Genomic DNA, 21,005 nt, shown 5'->3' on the forward strand with positions numbered 1-21,005 from the left:
TACAGAAGATGCTTTTCAAAAAGGGAGCGTTTAAAGCCGATAAGCAGGGAAAACAAACAGGCATGGATATTTGAAGTAGGAAGGAGGGACGCCATCAAGTAAAGAAAAAGCAAAGGAAGGAGAGGATGTTGGTTTTAAGTCATTTACATTTTAGCTTAGAGTTGTCCCTCTTTCTGAGGCCTTAGACGCTCTTGTAACTATTAGAGAGAGAATGCATCTTACGATATGCTGCCTCCTGGGGCTAGGAGAGGAATCTTTTTTGCCTCTGTCTATTTTAAGGAGACCAAGGTCCTGAGGTTCTTGCCTTACCCTTTGGTGTCTCTTGATGAGTGGGACTGGGAGCATCAGAAATGTCTGGTGTTTTTGTTAGAATAAGAGTATTTAAAACAACTAAAGTTAGCTCTCGCTAAAACCTTGAAACATTAAAAAAATACTGGTTGTATTTCTATACTTGATCAAGAGAAGTTAAAAAGGTGTATTGTGGGGGTAGGGAGGAGATGTCCAAAATATAGGTGTCCTTTTTTTGGGGGGGGGGGGGCACTTACCTAACAAATTCCTGATGTTATTCAACCAGAAGACAAAAAGGTAAAAGGAGCAGAAGAGTAGGATAATTTTCCAAGACAGAGTAGTTTTCACTGCCATTAATTAAAAGGTATAATGAAAAACGCTACATGTAAAATACTTCACAAACTAGGAGACCATGACGGAAGCACTGGTACCACCTTCCAGGCTGGCTGCTGCTGCTTACCATTCATCAGAGATGCACTGCGAACCAACTTGTGCTTCTGAAAAAAAGGGAAGGAAATACGCTTTTTATAGACCTACGTCGGCCGGGGCATCCACTCACACCCCGGGATCATGCTCACTTCGCTCTCGCTTCCGTTCCCTGGCCTCAGTTCCCCTCTCTCCAGCTCCGCATGGGCTCAGCCAATGCCCGGGGCTGCCGGCCACGCTCTTTAGAGGAAGGCGACGATGCACAGCCGCTTGGATGATGCTGTGCCCTGCTGAGGGTGACAGTGGGTCCCTGGACACTGAATTTAAAAGGCTGTTTCTGTGTTCTCAGCCTCCTCTCTTCCCGCATCAGGAAAGGGCTGCTGATTCAGGGAAGCTCGGACCCCAGGCCAGTGCCCTCTCTGAGCCGCTCTGTGCTCCGTGGCGTCCGGGGTGAGCGGCTCGCACACACTAAATGCTAATTAGCATGGGTGGAGGGAGCAGACAGGCAACAGTTAATAAAGAAAACGTGAGTTTTGTTGCTACTATAATCATTGATCTAAAAACCCAAGACATACCAGTTTTAAAAACTGTATGGAAAACAGTATGGTGGTTACCAGGGGGAGGGGGGATTGGGGCATAGTAAAGGGTCAAGGGGTCAAATATATGATGACAGAAGATTTGATTTGGGATGTTAAACACACAATGCAATATGTAGACACTATGTCATAGAACCGTACACTCGAAACCTATATTATTTTATGTGTCAATGTCAGCTCAATTAATTTAAAAAGATACATACAAAAGTTAATCATGCCTTAGGAATCCGGGCTTCAAGTTGCATTTGACCTGTAAGACACTGCTTATTTGAATTGGCCAATATTATAGCAATGGTTGGAGAAAGAATGGAAAAGATTAACATAAACAGAGATTCTAATAATAAAATTCTTTCTCACCCTAGAGACAAAGCGAACAGGGTTTCACAGTGAAATAGAACCTACAAAAAATACAACATTGGCAGTTTTATTTTTCAGATTCAGAGACATCATGAAGTTGTCTCATTCAAGGATAATAAGCCTTGTGATTGGGCAGTTTCGTGCCCCGGAAAGCCCCTGTGTTTCTTGTAACCCTTGCTCCCACCCCAAGCGACCGGGACCGTTCTGGAGGGCTGCCATAGTCAGGGCCTGCAGGCCGCGCAGCCTGAGCAACAGAACTGGACGCGTGCAGTTCTGGAAGCTGGAAGCCCAGGATCAGATGTCAGCAGGGCTGGTGTCTTTTGCGGCTTCTGTCCTTGGCTCGTAGATGGTCAGCTTCTCCCTGTACTTTCACATGAGTTTCCCACTGTGCCTGAGTCTGTGTCCAAGTTTCCTCTTTATTCTTACAAGGATATCAGTCAGGTTGGATTGGAACCTACTCTAATAACCTCATTTTAACTTAATTATCCCTTTAAAGGCCTCAGCTCCAAATGTGGTCACATCCTGGAGGTCAGAGCTTCATCATTTAAATGGGCGGCGGGGGCGGGGGGGGGGTGTAAATTCGGCCCATAACATAGACCTAGGATAGTTTAGATACTTAAATTTAGCTAAAGTGCATATGATATAGTGGAAGCTCGGGAAGTAAAATTCCAAAAGTATTTCCTGTATACCACTTACCTAATTTGAAAGTGTAATGGGGGAAATTGTATTCATAGCAAAACAAATAAATACGCCAGAAAAAAGAAATAAGCCTATCAAGTAACAAGCAAGACTTACATAGGAAAAATACATAACTATACACACGTGTATATGTATGTGTATACACATATATTCACGATGCCACATGACATTCATATTCAGGTAGCCTAAAGTTAGCTAAAGTGTACTGACTGACATAAAAAGAAGGAATGCAGAACTTCAAAACTGTTGTCCTAATATCAGCATGAACCAATTATAAAGCATAATGGGAACATAAAAGTAAACTTGACTACATGCAAAGATATATAACATTATGACATTCCTGGATGGGAAGACTTAATATTGTAAATACGTCCCTTCTTTCCCAAAACATAAATTTAATGCAAACATAATCAAAATACAGGATGATTTTTACTGAGATTGACAAGCTGCTTCCAGACTTCATTTGGAAAAGAAAATTTGCAATGACAATTAATAGGAGAACAAAGATGGGGGCATCCTTGCCCAAATATACAATAAAACATACCATAAATCGGTACCAGTCAATGCAGTGTGGTGTTTCTATAGGGACAGATGAAGAAATCAATAAAGCAAAATAGACTACAAACAGACCCATACATGTGTGCCATTCAATACACACTGAAAGCCAATTAAAAAAGATAGAAAAAAGGACCAATCCCTTAACAAATGATATTGACCATCCAACCAGACAATAAAGTTAGATTTCTAACTTGTGATACCAAAAAAAGGTACTCATATATATGGAGATGTATTTAAAGGCTAAACATGAACAACAAAATTATGAAAGTTTGAGATGGAAATATAAAATAGCTTTGTAATTCGAGGCCGAGAAGGCCTACTAAAGGGAGTATAAAACTGAGAGGCCATGAAAGACATTTATTGAAAATCCACGATTACTTAAGCATTTGTTGTAATTGCTTGAAAGAACACATTGCTAGCAAAACTAAAACAGGAGCAAGACGGGACGAAAATGTCCGCAGCATGCATTAACACCAAAGAGCTTACTAGCCAGAATATATTAAGATTCTTCTAAGACAATAAGGGAAAGAACTGAATTTTCAAAAGTAGGCCAACACGATAAAGTGCTGATCCTAAATAGTAAAAAAGAAATTCGAATTGAAAGAGCGTAATTGAGATTTCGTACCCCGGCCTCCCGCACCCAGAGGCCATGAACTCTGGAGTCTGAGCCTTGCTGGGGAGACTTCGCACAGTTTATATTGGGTGAGATATTTTCAAGTTTCATTTGAAGACAGATTTAATTGCTGGGAATGAGTTTAGAATGTGAGTTTAACTAGTTTAAATGCTTGCCTCCAGGCCGGTGTCCACTCCTCAAAAGCAGGAATGATGTCTTAACCTTTATATCCATAACAACGAAGACATAGGAAACATCTGGGGAGCTCAGGTGAGTCTTGGGCGTTGTTGTGCGCTAGTGGCAGAGACAGGACTTGAACCTTGGACTTCCTTACTCCCAGGCAGCTGTTCTCTCCGCTGCAAATTCTAGAGTTCTTCACCGCTAGGAATGGTGAAGCTGGGACCAGAGCTGGCAATGGAAGATAGAATTCTTGGTTCCTCAGGCATGAAGTGGCTGCTAAGCACTAGTTTGTCATAACCTCCAGCACTTCTTCCGCTGGGTGCTGAGGAAGAAGTCCCTCCCTGTTATTTCCAATGCTTTTAGCTGTGTCGTTTAAATGAACAGGCCTGGGAGCGAGGCCCACTCCCCACCTGGGGGAATACACGGGCCTGCCCACACCTGCAAGCTGCTTTGACCTTAGGAGTCTGCAAGCTCCGAAACCTGCCATGGCTCTGTGCGGAGAGGCACGCGGATGCGGGTCCCCTACCCCAGCGCAGCCCCACCACCCCCGGCCGCAGACTCTCGGTCCAGTTTCGTTTCCCACTCCGCTCCCATGGTCAACCCGCCCTTCCCATCCGGCCCGGGAAAGCGGTCTAGCCAGTTCTTGCTTTGCTCCTTAGCCCGCGCTCTCCCCGAGGGCGATGGCCAAACAACCCCAACAACGGAGAGGACACACTCCTCTGCCGCCCGCCACCCTGTCCCTCCTCTCCAAATTCAGGCCCTACCCCTCGGTGGTTTCCCCCTCTCCTCTAACTTGAACTCATCTCTCTGGACTCCTCCAATATGCATAGCATATACTGCGCCGTTTAGCACTTAATTATATTTTGGTTTGCAGTGTTTCTTTCTTTTCATCTTAATCGCCTCCTCAGCACGCTTCGTAATGAGCACACAGAAGGGCGCAAGGGGAAGAAGGTGCTAGAACTGAGGAGCCTCCTGCCAGAAAATAGATACTACATTGAGAAGCAGCCCAGAGCGCTGATCTTAACTCAGAACAGGGATGTTGGGAATGGGGGCGGTGCTGGGGGCAGGGCAGCGCTGCTGCCGGTGCTCGAATCTGGTCTCTGGCACAGTCCTCAAGAACAACCGAGGGCAAGGGGCTCGTTAGTGAGCACAGGGGGTAGGCCTTCTAGGAATGAAACATGCCGGGGGCACTTCTTTTACAGAGCGGTAGGGCTCTGCCGCGCTTGTCGGAAGACGTTTCAACAATTGTGGTTAAATGTGACCCTGTCGGTACCGCAGGGTTGCGCTGGGCCTTCTTGAAGTTGGTAACCTTGAGAAAAACGCCTTGTTGGAGAAACCGAAGGACTGGCCGCCCACGTTTCGCCCTTGCCCTTCATCTGGGCGCAGGGAAAAAGCGCGGCGCTTCACCGCTCCGCCAGGGGGCAGGAGAGGTCACATTACAGAGAATTAAAAAAAAAAAAAAAAAAATCCCAAAACTTTTCCCCCCCAAACTGTGTTCCTCCTCATGAAACCGAATCCTCCAGCTGTGGCGTCCCAGGCGCCCGCCCCGACCCGCCGCGGCTCCCGCCCCGAGGCGGCGTCCCTCGCCCGCCGCCACCCCCTGCGCCCCTGCCCGCGCCCCTGCCCTCGCCCTGCGCTGTCCGCGCGCCTCGGACCCGCTGTCCCCAGCACCTTTGCCCCGGCCCTTTGCCCTGAAGATGAAGGTGTGGCTGCTACTTGGTCTTCTGCTCGTGCACGCAGCGCTAGAGGATGGTGAGTGAGTCCGGGTGGGGGTTACAGGTTTGTGCCCCGACTACAGCCGAGGTCTCCCAACCCTTGCGCTCCAGCCCGCTCTTCCTCCAGCTCCTGCCCCTCCGAGGCTCGGCCCTGGCGCCGCTCCCGGCCGCGTGCACCTGCCCCCTGCTAGTAGGGTCCCTTTATCTCCCTCTCTCCACCTCCGCGGGACTCCCTATGGAGGACGGTGGCAGCTACCCCGGCTCCTAGGTCCCCACCAGGAACGCTCCAGCGCTCCCAGAAAGCCCTTGGCGGGCAAACCGAGCATCCCCAGCCAGCGCCTGGTCCAGCCCCCAGTGTCAACGTGTCGGTCTGGGAGGTGGCGCGGAGCGGTGGCCGGCTTCCACCTCCGAGCCTCCGCGTTCGCTCCGGGATCTCTTCTTCTGAGGGCGGGTGCCACCTGAGCAAGGCAATTGCTGGTTCTTTTGCAAAATTCGAAGTGTCTTCCTCCTCCTAGCCACCAGTCCTGCGTTTGTTTCCTCTACCACCTAGGGCTTGAATCCTGCAAGATCTGCCTAAGTCCTAGACCAGATGTTTCTATGGATTAAACCTCAAAAGGAATCAGGACCCCACAGCTGTCAATGATACTTCTTATCTGAGTGGGTGGGAAAGCCAGAAAATGTGTTTTTCTGCAAGGAACTCTTGTGCCTCTGTACTTTTTCCAGTGTGTGCCTGGTCTGGGCCCTCCCTGTTTTGTAGACTCACAACCATAGGGTCAGGCTTTATTTTTATGTATGTGTGTTTGTGAATGTGTTGTTTATATCTGTGTCTATATCCATATTATTGTTAGCATTTAATTGTCTTGCTGGCCCCATTATTTATTCAACTGGCATTATTTGTACAGTACATTTTGCACCTGGGGGCATCCTGGCATTCCCAAACCCTCCCTTGGAATTCCTCAGCTACAGCCACAACTTTTGCTTAGTTTTGGTTGAAAAGCAGCTTTTGCTGTTATGCAACCTCACCCTGGAGCCAGCTCAACCTGGCTCACATTTTATCCACTACTCAGCCCTGACCAGTTCCTTTCTTTCCCGTGAAACTAGGAGCATTTGCCCCAAAATACCACCTTCTAGTTTGCAAAGTTCAGGAAGGTTGTGGGACTTGAAGCTGAGCATAAGGATCCTTAAGCCTGGAGTTCCACTGAATAAAGTGTAGGGAGCGTCTGTACTCCGAGAAGCAGCAGGTACATACTCTTTGCCCAGATAGGAGTTCGAAACTGCGATATGAAAACACTCCTGATTGCTGAAGTGATGGAAATGCAGCATTTGGGGGTTTTTTGTTTTGGTTTTTGAATAGGGCAGGAGATGGCCAGACAGAATAATTCCAGACAGCCCACTCACTTGATTATACAGCTCACCCAGATGCTTGCCTCGGAGGCCCGGGAACCAGCGTTAACCGCTGCCTCCCGGATTTTTCCCATCCGTGTATGCCCAGACCACAGGAATGGTTACAAACAGCCCAAGTCAGTTAGCATTGTTTTAATCCAATATCATTTACACAAGTAATGAACATGTATGCGACAGAGAAAGTTGAACGCAGCCTAAATATTTTATAAGAAATAATTGATCACTGTTAGATGTGACATTAGCATTATATATATATAATTATATATATATTAGCACAATAGCATCGTGGCTTTGTTTTTTAAAGTATATACTTCAAAATAGATGGCATAGACAATGATGAAAATATTGAACACATAATTAGGGAAGCAAACCTGACTCATTAAATTATATAACAGTTTCCCTAAACTTATTCAAGGATGCTTTTTCTGGTTTGAGTTATGGTGTGGTTGGCTGGGGCCAGGCACAGGCCAATGCGAGTGCCAGGCTCTGATTAGCAGGTTGGGATGTGGCACAAGGCCAGTTGCGGACACAAGCTCATGACTCAATGTATCCCACTGTCTTTCCATTTTTCTGACCACTTTTAGGAGTGGCATTCTGGTAGAAAAAAAGCTTCCCTGCGAGCATGTATTAGGCGTAGGGCTGTGTTTGCCTGGCCTAATTCTAACCCAGTAACATTTGCCTGGCTTAATTCTAAAATACTTTACATTTTGAGAAGTAATGTTATTTCTCTTCATGAACAGTGGGAGCTGGAAGGGCACGTGTTACTCTTGTAGCATGAAAGTGAGGTGTGAAAACAGTTACTAAACAGCCCGAGGTCCCCCTGAGAGCGGCAGCACCTGATTTTCAGCATCTGTCTGGAACGTGTGCCGCTGTATTTATTGATGGGTGCTGCTATTTCACATTAAGAAGTATAAAATCACAGGCACTTAGTGACTTTTGATTGTCTATTTATTTTATCCAATGTCAGGAGCAAGTGATAAAGCCTAAGTATTGATTTGCTCCTGCTGTTTTGTTGACCGTGATCAATGCTAATCTGATCTTCAGTCTCACGTGGGTTTAAGTGGGACCCTGGGAAGGGTCCTCTCCCTGGGGGGACTGAGCAGATTCTTTGTGATGTGAGGGCAACACAGCCAGGCCCACATCTGTACAGAGAGCCACTCGGGTGACCGTTCTCTAACCAGGACACTATCATTTTTTGTGTCTCACTTTCTTCCTTGGAAAAAGAGAGTAAAAATTGTTCAGAAGTCCTTATAATGAGAGAAGAATTGTAAAAAATTCTCATTGTTGACAAGTGCGAGTCATGACCATTTTGAAGCATTTAGGATGTTGGCCTGTATGTTTGACGTAGAAAATCATCTCTGAGCCGTAAGCCCAGAAAAGAGACAAGTTGGCGGGCCAGAGGGAGACCGGGGGTGCCGGCCCCGGGAGTGAGAGAAGTGCCGGGAACCGCGGCTTTTCCTGCACAACGTTGTAGAGCCTTTACGTGTGGTGCTCGTGGTGTAATGGGGAGGACAGATGAAGAATGGACAAGGCAAGATTCATGGCAGGAAGTGAGAGCGGCCAGGAGAATCAGTAGTCGGGGCGTATGAGCCCCTTGGGCGGCTGTCACAAAGTGGCACAAATGAGGTGGCTTCAGACAACAGAACTCTCTTGTTGCAGTTCTGGAGGACGCAAGTCCGAAACGAAGGTGGCAGCAGGGCCATGCTCCGCGGACACTCTGACTGGTGTCCTTCCTGGCCTCTCCCAGCTGTGCTGGTGGCCGGTGTTCTAGGCTTGCAGCTGGGTTGCTCCAATCTTTGCCTCTGTGGTCACCTGGCTGTCTTCTCCCAGTGTGTCTCTCTCATCACACGGCTCATTTTCCTCTGTGTGTGTGTGTATGTGTGTGTGTGTGTGTGTGTGTGTGTGTCTTCTCTTCGTTTAAGGACACCAGCATGTCGGATTAGAGCTCACTCTAATGCGCTCATCTTAACTTGGGTCTGTCTGCAAAGATCCTGTCACCACATAAGGTCTCCTTCACCAGTACCAGGGGTTAGGACATCCATGTATCATTTTGGGGACACGATTCACCCTGTAACACAGGGCAAGAGAACAGAGAGCGCTGCGGACGGAGTGAGAGTGTGGTTTGAAGAGGAGAAGCAGGGGGAGCAAATGCCGCAGGTGTCTGAATGGCAACAAGCCAAGGACCCCCGGGGCTCGGCAGCCTCGGGGTGGCCAGTGTGGCTGAAGGACCATGAGCTGTGGAACAGGAAAGGGCAAAACCTTGTAGGCCACGGGAAGACTTAGGGCTTTATTCCGAATTAGATGAAAGCTGGACAGAGTCTTGAGCGGAGGTGCGCCCATGATCTGGTTTATGTTTTCAAAGTTCGCAGTGCCGGGGGGGAAGCCAGCAGCCTCCATGCGGGGCAGTTTTAATGGTCTCGTGGCTCCGTGCAGGGCTCTCACAGGGGCGGAGGGAGAAGGGATTGGGTCTGTTTTGAAGGCAGAGCCATGAGGATTTGCTGCTGGATCGGAGGTGGTTTAGGAGAGGAAGGAAATAACCATGTGTGACTGAGGAGTTTTTGTCCTGAGAAACTGCGTGAAGAGAGTTGCCATTTGCTGATAGAGGGACGCGGGGAAGGAGCGTTCTGCAGGCGTCCAGAGTCAGTGTGGACACGTTCATTTGGGGTTGCCGGCCAGCTTTCCTAGTGGCAGTGCTGAGTAAGCGATTCAGACCTGGAGTTTAGAGGCGAAGTCAGGACAGCGACAAGGCAGCTCTCAGCATATAAATGCTGCCAAGGCCCAGGGGACTGTGTGAGGCCACTTAGAGATTGAGTGTCATTAGCGACTGAGAGGAGTTGCAAGGATAAAGCCCTTGGGACTCAGCAGGAAGGAAAAGAAGCTGAGGAAAGGCTGCTAGTGACAGAGGAGAAAAGCCAAGCCAGTGCCGAGTCCTGGGAGCCAAGCAAATAAGGGTGTTTCAACAAGAGAGGGGTCATTTCCCAAGATGCATGCACACGTCGAATCATTATGTTGTGCAGCTGAAACCAACATAATGCTATTAAATTATTAAATAATGCTCCATTAAAACAAAGAAAAAGAAGCACGATCAACCCTGTTCTGATGGATATTCTGAAAAAATGCTGCAAAGTAAGGTCTTTACCTTGGAGTAGAAGTATCGAATTCTTAGAGATGGCTCCCTGCAGAAAACGGTGCTTTGAGAACTGGTAGGGTCCTTTGGAGTGGGCTTGTAGAAGGCAGCAGGGAAGGAAAGGCTCTCATCCTTTTACCTTTTCATCTCCTGAGCATCAGGGCTTTCCTGCCTGCTCAGCTCTGGACTTGGAAAAGTCTCTACGTTCCCTTGGGTGTTTTATGAGGAATGGAAAATTGTGAGTGAGGCGCGGCTCTCAGTGCATACAACCCCAGAGCTGCTCCACACACGGACAGCATGGTGGCTTGGCCGCTGCCCTCAGGGCAAGCCTTTCCCCTTGCTTCCCATGGGGAGCAAACACCAAACAGCGACGGGGCTTCGATGTTAACACTACTCACACGTAGTCCCCATCTAAGCAGCAGCCAGGGGTTCTTCGGATGAATGTATTTTCTCTTCCAACACGGTTCTATGGAATTAGAGAGGTTCACAGTCAGGGCAGCTCTGCTGAATGAGGGTTAATTGAATTCTCAGTTAATGCTGAAGAATCGCAGTCCCTTCTCCTGCTCTGTAACATTTATCCATTCATTTTGGAGACAGGATTTTGCCCAGCGGCCCCACGCTTGGGGAGTCTAATGTATGCCTTGGAAAAGCATCTCTAGCCTTTCCAGGAAGGTTGTGCTCTCATCCCTGGCATCAAGTTTTGTTTGACTTGGAACTCATTGTCAAAGCCCAGAGCATAGCAAACAAAGAAACCACTTAGACAATGGCTCTGTGCATGCGATTTGTGCAAATAAAGTGAAGCTGCTACAGTATTTTAATCTCTATGTGAAATAAAAGGCAACGGCATGAACCAGAGAAGGCTGTAGACTTGGAGTCGAAGGGTCTGGTTTTTCACTTCCTCCTTGGTGACCTGGGGTGAACTGCTTGGCCTCTGTGATCTCAATTTGCTTTCACCTGTATCTTAGGAAGAATAATCGCCTCTCTGTCTTCGTCACGAGTTTCTCATGGAGCTCACTGTGAGGCGACCACAAAACAAGCAGCACTTACCTGGCACTTCCTGTGGGTCAGACACTGTTCCCAGTATTTTAAAATATTAACTCATTTATTCCCTACTATCCATGAGAGAGTCATTAGTACCATATAATTCTCAATTCACGGATGAGGCCTCTGAGGCACAGAGAGGCTAAACGACTCCCCGCGGTCACAGGGATGGCAGGCGGCGGTCAGGGCCTGGAGGCAATGATGGTGTGTAACGGTTTGTGAATTTTACCGCCTCTTTCTCTATAAAATACAGTCGTCTCAGAAAAATGCCCTGGGAAAGGGCTTTCACTTTTAGTTATCTACAATATAAACTCTTATGCGTTTTAGGGCTTTGAGAAATAATTGACCTAGTTAGGCTGAGGAGTCACATTCTTCCGAAAGGAGACACAGGATTTGGGAGTCACTCAACCCCAGGACTGTCTGGGTGTCTGGGGCCACTGATCCGACTCCTTGAACCTAGTGTCGTTACCATAAACCAGGGACCAGTTCCATGGTCAAGCAGCTGGACCAACTATATCGTTAGGTTGATGGATGTGCCTGTTGGGCCAAAAGGTGAGATGATTTTGTGGGGAGAAGAGCATGTATTTGGATGCACAATATTCATGATTAGGTGATCACATGCTCCTGAGTACGAGAGCCACAGGGACCTGAGAGCTTACAAGTCAGAACAGGTGGTGCCGGCCGCCCAAGTTCCATAGGACTTACAGGCAGCCGCCATGTTTGGTAGCTTCAATTCTAATCATGTGATGAAGAAAACACAGCCTTTTATCATTTTTAATTTAATCTTTATTGTATGTTTTTTTCCATTACCATTTAGTCCCCCTATACCCCCCTCTCCCCAGCAATCACCACACTGCTGTCCACGTCTGTGAGTCCTTTTTCCTTTTTGCTCAATCCCTCCACCCTCTAACCTCCTCCCCCACCAACGAGCTGTCATTTGTTCTCTCCCTATGAGTCTCTCTCTGTTTTGCTTGTTAGTTCCGTTTGTTCATTCGATTCCATATATGAGTGAAATCATATGATATTTCTCTGACTGGTTTATTTCACTTAGCATAGTGTTCTCCAGGTCCACCCATCCTGTTGCAAAGGGTAAAATGTTCTTTTTTATGGCTGAGTAGTATTCCATTGTGTAAATGCCCCATAGTTGTTGTATCCACTCATCTATTGATGGGTATTTGGGCTGCTTCTGTATCTTGGCGATTGTAAATAATGCTGAAATGAACATAGGGGTGTTTATGTTCTTTTGCATTAGTGTTTTGAGTTCCTTCAGATATATTCCCAGAAATGGGATAGGTAGGTCAAAAAGCAGGTCCATTTTTTATTTTTTGAGATATTTTCCTTCTGCTTTCCACAGTGGCTGCACCAATCTGCATTCCTACCAACAGTGCATGAGGGTCCCCCTTTGTCCACATCCTCACCAGCACTTGCTGTTTGTTGATTTATTGATGACGGCCATCCTGACAGGGGTGAAATTGACATTGAGCACCTTCTCACATGCCATTGGCCGTCTGTATGTCCTCTTTGGAGAAGTATTTATTCAGGTCCTTTGCCCATTTTTTAATTGGGTTGGTTGGAAAACACAGCATATTAGATATCGATCCAGAGGTCCATGAATCTCATAAGCACGGTGCGATTAAAAGGCACAGATGATTCGATATCATAATAGTAGGTTTTTATTTTCTTCCTTAAGAAAAATACTGTGACTTTTACTTTATTGCAAAACAGAGGCTTATGCCTCACAATCGATATTGCTGGCAAGGATACATCTGTTGGCCTGACATGTTTTCCATGGTTACAGTGCCTTTCCTTCAGGGGGGGCTAGGGAAGTGTGTGTATACTTGCCCTGCCCACTCTCTGTCATTAGAATCCCAGGGGTAAATAAATGAAAATGCAGGGTCAGGGGACGTCTTGGCAAATGGCATGTTCAGCAGCAGGTACTGGGGACTGTCATTGGAGACTGGGGCTCAGGTACACAATTCTGCTCCCTGGAGGGACTGAGAGAGCTCGGCAGGGCTCGTGGCCCAGAGGAACCAGAGTAGAGGCAGGGACTCGGGCCTGGGGGAGGAAAGCAAGGTCACAGCTGGACCTGAAGTTCCGGCACCTAGAGCAGGGCTCAAGGGACGAGGCCTGCAAAACCCATCGAGGCTGCGAACCAAGGAGATGGCCTTGCTATTGAGCTGGGGTGGAACTGGGTCCAGAGCCCGGGCCAGGCTGCATGAACTAAGAGCGGGGGCTAAATGGCTCCTGTTCTGAAAGACAAAAGGTAATACGCAAAGGAAGCCGAGCTCATCCTTACGCAGTGGAATCCAGGGCCGTTGACCTTTTGGCACAAATGATAAGAGTGTAGTAGCTCTGTGAATGCTCACAGGGTGCACATGCTCACGTAACCAGCTCAGATCAAGACGGAGCATTCCCGGCAGTTTCCCTCCCTTCCCTTTCTGGTCTTCCCTACCCATCCAGAGAAACCACTACCTGGCTTACAACCTCTGCTATTCAAACCTGAGTTTCTAAAAATCAAGTGTCTGATATTTATAGATCAGGAAATCTGCCTTCCTGCCGTTCTTTGAGGAATGAGATCCACCAGCGCTGGCGGTGTGCGCCCTGGAGGCAGAGCCCGCTGGAGGAGGAGCCGCTGTTCTTCAGAGGGCGTGGCCTCTCCGGCTCACCTGACTCACCTTGTTTAACCACCTGCCTGGCCAACTGCATAAGAGCTTGTGACACTTGTCTTTTCCCATCCCTGGATCCCAACTTCAATGTCTTTGTACTTGTGATCATTCCAAGGTAGTACTGGCTAACTACTCACTTTAAAAAGGGGGGGGGGATTTTTCTCCTGATTTATCCCACTTCTACATTTTAAATCTTTTTTTTTTTTGTGGGAAAAATGTAAACCTCAAAGGGCCAAGGTTTGTATAGTTATCTATTCAAAATATATACAAGATGTTTATCTACACAGAGTGAAGCGAGCACTGGGAATGGGACTTGGAAGACCTGAGTTCTGCTCCCAGATTCTGCCAGAACCAGCCTGTGCAAATTATGCAACTTTTCAGGGCTTCCTTTATCTTTAATCTAGAGCAGGAGGACTTCACCTCAGTGACCTCTTGAGGTCCTGTAATTTTGTGATTCTCTGGGCAGATACCAAGGTGGACTTTGAGCTCATGTGAGCAGATGGGCAAGCTGACCCTGCACAGTGCCCTTGTCATCCAGCTGGGGGGACCGAGCGTGTGGCTGCCGGGTTGGGGGGACAGCTGAGGTTCCTGGGGCCCAGGGGCACGCCACAGGCAGGGCAGTAGGAGGTCTTCCCTGCGCCCAGGCAATAAAGGGAGCATTGTCTGTGGAGAAGGGGAAAACAGTAATAAAACAGATTTAAAGTAGGTCAGGTTTTTCTTCTCTCCATTGGCCAGCAATTCTCAATAACGTTCTTGATAGACACTCCCCCATCGCCAAAACATTTTGTTGGCTAAGTCCCGAACTATGGCTATGGTTCCTGTTGCATTTTAGTGACTTATATGTAGTTTTAAATGAGTACGGTTTTAGTACATGTTTCTTACTGAACCTTGTATTCTGGGTGGACATTGTCAGCCCATGACACACAGACGCTGCTGTCCGTGCTGGTGTGGGAGAAAGTTCACAATAGTTTGATATCTTCTGACGGAGCTGGTGGTGCTGTGTCGTCACCTGCTGGGGATGACATTTTCTGCATTTAAACAGTAGATTCAGAATGCGCCATGAGAGCCCCGAGGCTGCAAAGGCAGGAGACAGACCGTCCTGAGTGGCTTCAGTTCTGCCATTCGGCGTGACCCTTCAGAGAGTGTGACCCAGACAGCCTGTGAATTCCAAGGAAGGTATTTTTGTTCCCTCAGTGCAAATTTTAGTTCATACATGAAACATATCTAAATAAAACCTTTGAAGCTGAAATATATTCCCTTTCAGTAATTAATTGTTCTAAAACTAAAGAATGAACCAAGAAAATGGTGGTTATTCCTGAAAATAATGCTCACACATGAGGAGGGGGGTATTCAAAAGTGATCCATTTTAGGTGTTGAATACCCTGGGTGTGTTTTGTTCTCTCCTCACATTTGTGCTAGTTACTGGCCAACAGCCTCCCAAGAACAAGAGTCCAAAAGAGCCCGGAGAAAACAGAATCAAGCCCACCAACAAAAAGGTGAAGCCCAAAATTCCTAAAACAAAGGACAGGGACACAGCCGATTCGCCACCGAAGACGCAGTCTATCATGATGCAGATGATGGATAAAGGTCGCTTCCAGAAAGCTGCTGCTACCCTGAGTCTGACGGCTGGGCAAACTCTCGAGCTTCGATGTAAAGGGAGCAAAATTGGATGGAGCTACCCTGCGTACCTGGACACCTTTAAGGACTCCCGCCTCAGGTACATGTGCATTTGTTTGTTTCTCTGTTTGTTTGTTTATATCTTACATTGGGTCAGGGTTTGGTTTCATTCTGTGACTAAATATTACACCATTTCTGACATCTACCATTGCACCCTACCAGCTAATAAAAATGGAAGTTCAGTGAGCAAAAGCCATAGATTTTATTTCTTTGGCCAGTTAAAAAAAAAATTACAAATCCTATCAATGCTGGTTAAAACAGTGAAATTATATAGGAAGCCATGTGACGAATAATTGAAACTATGATGCATAGAGATAGATATTTAAGAATTTGTGTTGTGAATAACAATGGACCCAATACTTTATGTCATTTTTAAAGTAATCATAATGAAAACTGAAACGACCTCACAGGAGATGCCTATGAGCAACTTGATCTGAGACGAACTTAAACTGTTTTTGCACTTTTCAACTGCTTCTCATAATTTTTACTTTTCTCAGTATGTGACTTTTATATTCAGAGGCATCAGTGTGTAAGAAGGCCGAAAATTTCTCGTGTTTGAATGAATACTTTCAGGAGGCTGGTTTCTTGTTCAGGAAAAGTGGAGATTGTGAAAAAACTATGAAAAGCAGGAAAACAGAGAGTGCGTCAGCAGGTACTGGGAGGAGCCTGTGGGGTTAGGGGATGTGATTCCCCTGTGTCTTCGGCAAAGTCCCCTAACTGTCCTGGGCCTCGGTTTTCTCATGCAGAGAATGAAGGGATCAGACGACAGAATTTCTCAGATTCTTTCCGCCCGTTTCTTCCTATGCTTTAGAATTCGGGAATACAGGATATTGTCTGTTTGGAATGACTGGAATGCGAGAAAAAGAACGAGGCTCGCAGGCATCTCAAACTCTGCATGTTCAAAACAGTCATGTATCTGCGCCAACTCCACCTCCGACCTCTGTCTCCCTCAGGGACACTGCCATCCACTCCACTGCGCAGCCAGAAACCTGGGGGGCACCCTTGCCTTGCCCCTCGCCCCCAACGCCCCCCATCCGGTCAACCACCACGTTCAGCCAAGGCAGCCGTCCTAAGAGCCATCAGCCTGTCCTCGGTCCAGCCCTGCTGTTGCTGCCCCAGCCCCAGCTGGTGTCACCCCTCCTCACCTGTACAGCCCTCAGCACGCCCAGCCCAGGTGCGCCCCAGCCAGCCTCCTCACTGCGGCTGAAGTGACATTTTAAAAATCCTGCTCTGATCATGTCATTCCCCAGCTTAACACGTGGTGGGTTTCCACTGGGGATAAAGTCCAACAACCTCACGTGACTGCTGAGACCCTCCCTGGCCTCCCCAGTTTCTCTCTCGTCACCGCTCCTCTCTAGATTAATGTCTTTGCTGTCCCTGGCAGAGCTTCTGTGACAAAGACAGGTGCTTCCAAGTGCTTCAAGCTCTCCGAGCCTGAACACTTGCCTGGACCGCCCTGGCTGGGCGGTTCCGTTGGTTGGAGCGCCATCCTGTACCCCAAAACGTTACAGGTTCCGTCCCTGTTACGGGTTCAGTCGGGGCGCTTTTGGGAGACAACTGATCGATGTTTCTCTCTCACATTGATGTTTCTCTCTTTCTTTCTCCACCCTCCCCCCTCACCCCCCAACACCGCTCTCTCTTAAAGAATCAATAAACATATCCTCAGGTCATAGTTAAGAAAAACAACCCAAACTTGCCCAGACCCACCCTGGGCCCCTCTTCACTGGCTAACTAACTTCGGCCTCAGGGCCGCCTTCTCTGGGAAGCCTCCATCAGCCTCCCCCCCCACCCCCCACCAGGGTCTGCATTCCCATTTTGGTGCATTCTCATTTGAGAACAGCTGCATTTTTTTAAAAATGTTTTCCACGGGGACTTAACTAAGTGCTTGACTTTTAGCTTTATCTAGTGAATGACAGAACGACAAACTTTTCCCCTTTCTCACACACGTATACCTTGGGGAATAAATAAATTAAAATATATGTATAAGTAATATCTCTCTACCTAACCTCTGGTGTTAAGACCTCTTTCACATTTCATTCTGAAGATACTTTTCTGGTTTCATGGTATATAACAGCATAGGGTTTTTCTTAAGGGACAGCGGGTTGGATAAGGAGTGGAGAGTGTGAGAGAATCAATCAGTTTTTCCCATTTTCATCTCCACGCTTGAAACACACATATGTGGAGTATATGTGTGTGGGTAACCCTGCTTGGAACAAACCTGGAATTATTTATTACCATAAACTTTTTAATTTACCAAAATCAGATTTACACATTTTTTAAAAACCAGAATGAAGCTGTTTTAAATTTTACCCTTGACTTACACGAAGTATCTTAAACCTAGATGATTAGCCCCTTAAAGATTTAATATTTTCTAGGAGTATTTCCAAAATTATGTTAGCCAAAATAAGTTTGAAAATATCTGAAGGACTCAAAGTAAAGTGAACACAAATCTGAATTGAAAAGAAATATCCAGTAGCTGAAAAAGTCAACTCTGACTTAACATTAAATGGTATTCATTCAAAACACAGTTAGAGCTTTATAAGAAAGTAAAGACAGATGTGGGCCCCCAAGGACTTTACAAAAAAAAAAAATGTGAAAAATGTGAAAAACATCTAGTCATAACTCTATATCAAACAACAACAAAAAAAATCACGATTTATTTGACACCAGAGATTCGACAAATCGACTCTTGACATCTTTCCCGGAACGTGGTGCTTCTGGGTAGAAGAGAAGCATTCATTCCGTGTTTGCTTTTCCCATGGAGTGAGTTCTTTCCACTGTCCCGACAGCCTTGGGTTGGAAGCTTCCCAGGTGCACTTCCAACAAAACCTGGCTGGGTTAAGCAATCTTGCTAGCTTTCTGGAACTAAGTTTGCATGCTACCGTATTTGTCCAAATTTAATCCTCTGACCGAAAGAGGCAGCGTGTTGTGGAACAGAGAGGTCAGGCTGACGCACAGTGAGATTTGAATCCTGTCTTTACCACTAACCAACAAAGGGATCTTTGATCCAGTAATTTCCCTAGAACCCAATTTCCTCCTCTGGAATATGGAGATAATATTACCTGTGATAAATACTGCCTGGCCCATGGTAAATAGTCAACAAATTTTAACTGTTACTGGGTAACATATATTTCTCAAGCACAGTAATCCAAATGATGTTCCGGGACATTTCATTCTGACCAGGACTCACATAAATCAGGGAATTGTGCGCAGCTATGTGACTTTTAATATAGAAGATCCAAGAAAGTTTGTGCACTTCTCTCCCACTTTCATTTAATTGATCAGTTCTTTCTAATCTGGGGCCTGGTCCATCTTCCCCCAGGAAAGCGTAAGCCCTGCGAGGGCACATACAACATCTGTTTGACTGTCAGATTCTTAGCACCTAGAACAGTGCTTGACACCTACAGGAACACAGGAAGTATTTTCTTGGCTTCTCCAGGGTCTTAGTGATCACGTCAGAAGAAGCCGTGCATGCCTTCTTTCATTCAACATTTCAAGATAATTACGCTCAGTGCCAATGTGCACACTGTACGTGGAGGCAGGAAGGAAGGTAACAACATATTATGAACGTATTTTATGCCCCTCTTTACCCATCCTGACCCCTTCTGTCGTCATGCCTCTCCCTCCTTTATCTTAGACTCCATGGTCTGTCCTGTCTACCGAACCCTTGAACACATCCTAAATAAGTTATTTTGCCTTCTGTTTTCCTTCATTCCTATTTGGAAACTTCCAGCCCAGAATGAACCCGTTTACCTCCTGGCTCTCGTCGCACGGGGTCGCTGAGCCCTGCTGAGGAAGCCGCGCGGCCGGCCAGATGGGCGCCACGAGCCTGCGGCTGCCTCCCTTGCACCTGCAAAGCCGAATACGTTTCTCCAGAGAGCGCCCTTCCTGCCCCATCTTAAATCTCTGATCTCCATCCCTTTCGCTTTTGGCTAATAAAATTGCCACCTAATTTACTGAGGAATTTGAGCCCTAGAATTGCCTTAACTTCCTCTTGTCACCCCCCTGTCTTCCCTGCTCTCACCGTTGTAGTGGAGACAGAGTTTCTTTATTTGTCAACCACAGCCGAAGCGTCATCTGTGCCCTGGGTCTCGTCCTTACAGCCTTTCTCGGGAACGTAAGATTTCGGTTATTGCCTGGCCGTTCTGGGTCAACGCCCTTCTCAACAGGACTCTTTCCAAATGTCTTCTCCATATCGGGAAATCCCACCTTAGTCCCCACCTACCCTCCAGCCACCTTCCTCTCTCCTTTTACCTTCACAGCCAGACCCCTTTGAGGAGTCTCTCTCCCCATCCATCATCCTACTTTTCCTCTCCTAGTCACTCCTCAGCGACTGCACCTGACACCTGCCCCCGCTCCGCAAGCATTCCGTCCTCAAGGTCACGGCCACTGAAGCCCGAGTTCGCTTTTCATTTCCCTCAGAGCTGTTCCAGCAGGTCCATCTGCAGAAGGCAATGCACTCCTCTTGGCTCGCACGACGCCCGTCTCCTGGGTCCCTTTCGGCCTCCCCGGCCCCTCCTCACAGTGTCCTTCGCCAGCCACGCATCCTCTGCTGTCCCAGGTAGTGGGGTCTGTGCCCTCTTCTCCTTTCTCTGCCTGCTGCCGAATGCTCTTCATTTATCCCATGTTAGATCAAATGTTTCTCCAAAGCTCTCGATTGAACAGTCCAGCCGCTCATCCAACTGCCTGGATCTTTCACGAGCCTTTTCTTTAAACATAACCATCTGAGACTGAGCTCATGGCCCTTCTGTGCACCTGGTCATCCTCTTGTGTTTTTTAGTTTAGGAGCGGCCCTAATTCCACCCGGTTGCCCCTGACCAGAGGCCTGGGAATCACTATGGACACTTTCCCTTTACTTCCAGTCAGCGCCTGTGTCCTAATGGTGCTACATTTAATTACTTCTTGAATCTCCCCACTTTTTTTCCAGCACGGCAGCAACACCCCAGTCCTTGAGCAGAGCAAGTCTGTTGCTCTCAGAATAAAGTTGGAGCTCCCAGCACGGCCCACGAGGCCGCGCGGAGCCCGGCCCCCACCTTTGCCTGCTGCCATTTCGTCTCACCCTCTCTTGCCCCACTCCCAGCCCCCTGGACCCTTTCTGATGCCCAGATGTGCCAGACTCTTGCCCGCCTGGGGCCTCTCTCTGTGCATCTGGCTAATGGCTGCACAGGAACCACCGCTCTCCCTCCTTCAGACCCGGCTCTGTCTCATCCTTAGGGAGCGTTCCTTGCTCTCTGTCCCCTCTTCCACTGGTCCCAGTGACACGCCCTCGCTGCGCACCGATCCTCCATGGTGCCATTTGCGTCTCCGTGGTCGCTGATGCCTGCGCCCCTCGGGAGGCCGTGAGCTCAGCAGAGATGACGTCGGCTTCCTCACCGGAGCTGCCCCCGCGCCGGCGCGGTGCCTACCACGCTGCACGTGCTCCGCAGGCACCCCCGGGAGACCGTGGTGCCGGGGGCACTGGGCCTGCAGCGGGTCTAACCTCTGCCCGGGGGTCGTGACGCCTGTGACTCTCGGACCAAGCTCAGTGAACTTTAGGGACGAGAGGGACCTCAGTGGTTGGTGATCAAGCTTAAGACCCTCCTTTTAACAGAAAAGGAAACTGAGAAGCACAGAGGACAGGTGGCTGGTCCACAGTGACAGTCTGGTGAGTGGCAATGC

General features: G+C 47.7%; 1 protein-coding gene across 1 annotated transcript in view; it reads left to right on the forward strand.

Annotated features, from left to right (window-relative positions):
- The first annotated feature begins 5,359 nt into the window (after window positions 1-5,359).
- Window positions 5,360-21,005, forward strand: part of PDGFRL (platelet derived growth factor receptor like) — a 36,144-nt gene continuing 20,498 nt past the window's right edge. Inside the window, exons 1-2 of the mRNA XM_054566130.1 lie at window positions 5,360-5,469; window positions 15,090-15,387. Of these exons, the coding sequence (XP_054422105.1) occupies window positions 5,415-5,469; window positions 15,090-15,387 (353 nt within the window). The 5' untranslated portion in view covers window positions 5,360-5,414. The remainder of the gene's footprint in view (window positions 5,470-15,089; window positions 15,388-21,005) is intronic.

This window comes from Pteronotus mesoamericanus, unplaced genomic scaffold (assembly GCF_021234165.1).
Source record: "Pteronotus mesoamericanus isolate MK-2021 breed Mesoamerican mustached bat unplaced genomic scaffold, CSHL_Meso_final contig_169, whole genome shotgun sequence".
NCBI lineage: Eukaryota > Metazoa > Chordata > Mammalia > Chiroptera > Mormoopidae > Pteronotus > Pteronotus mesoamericanus.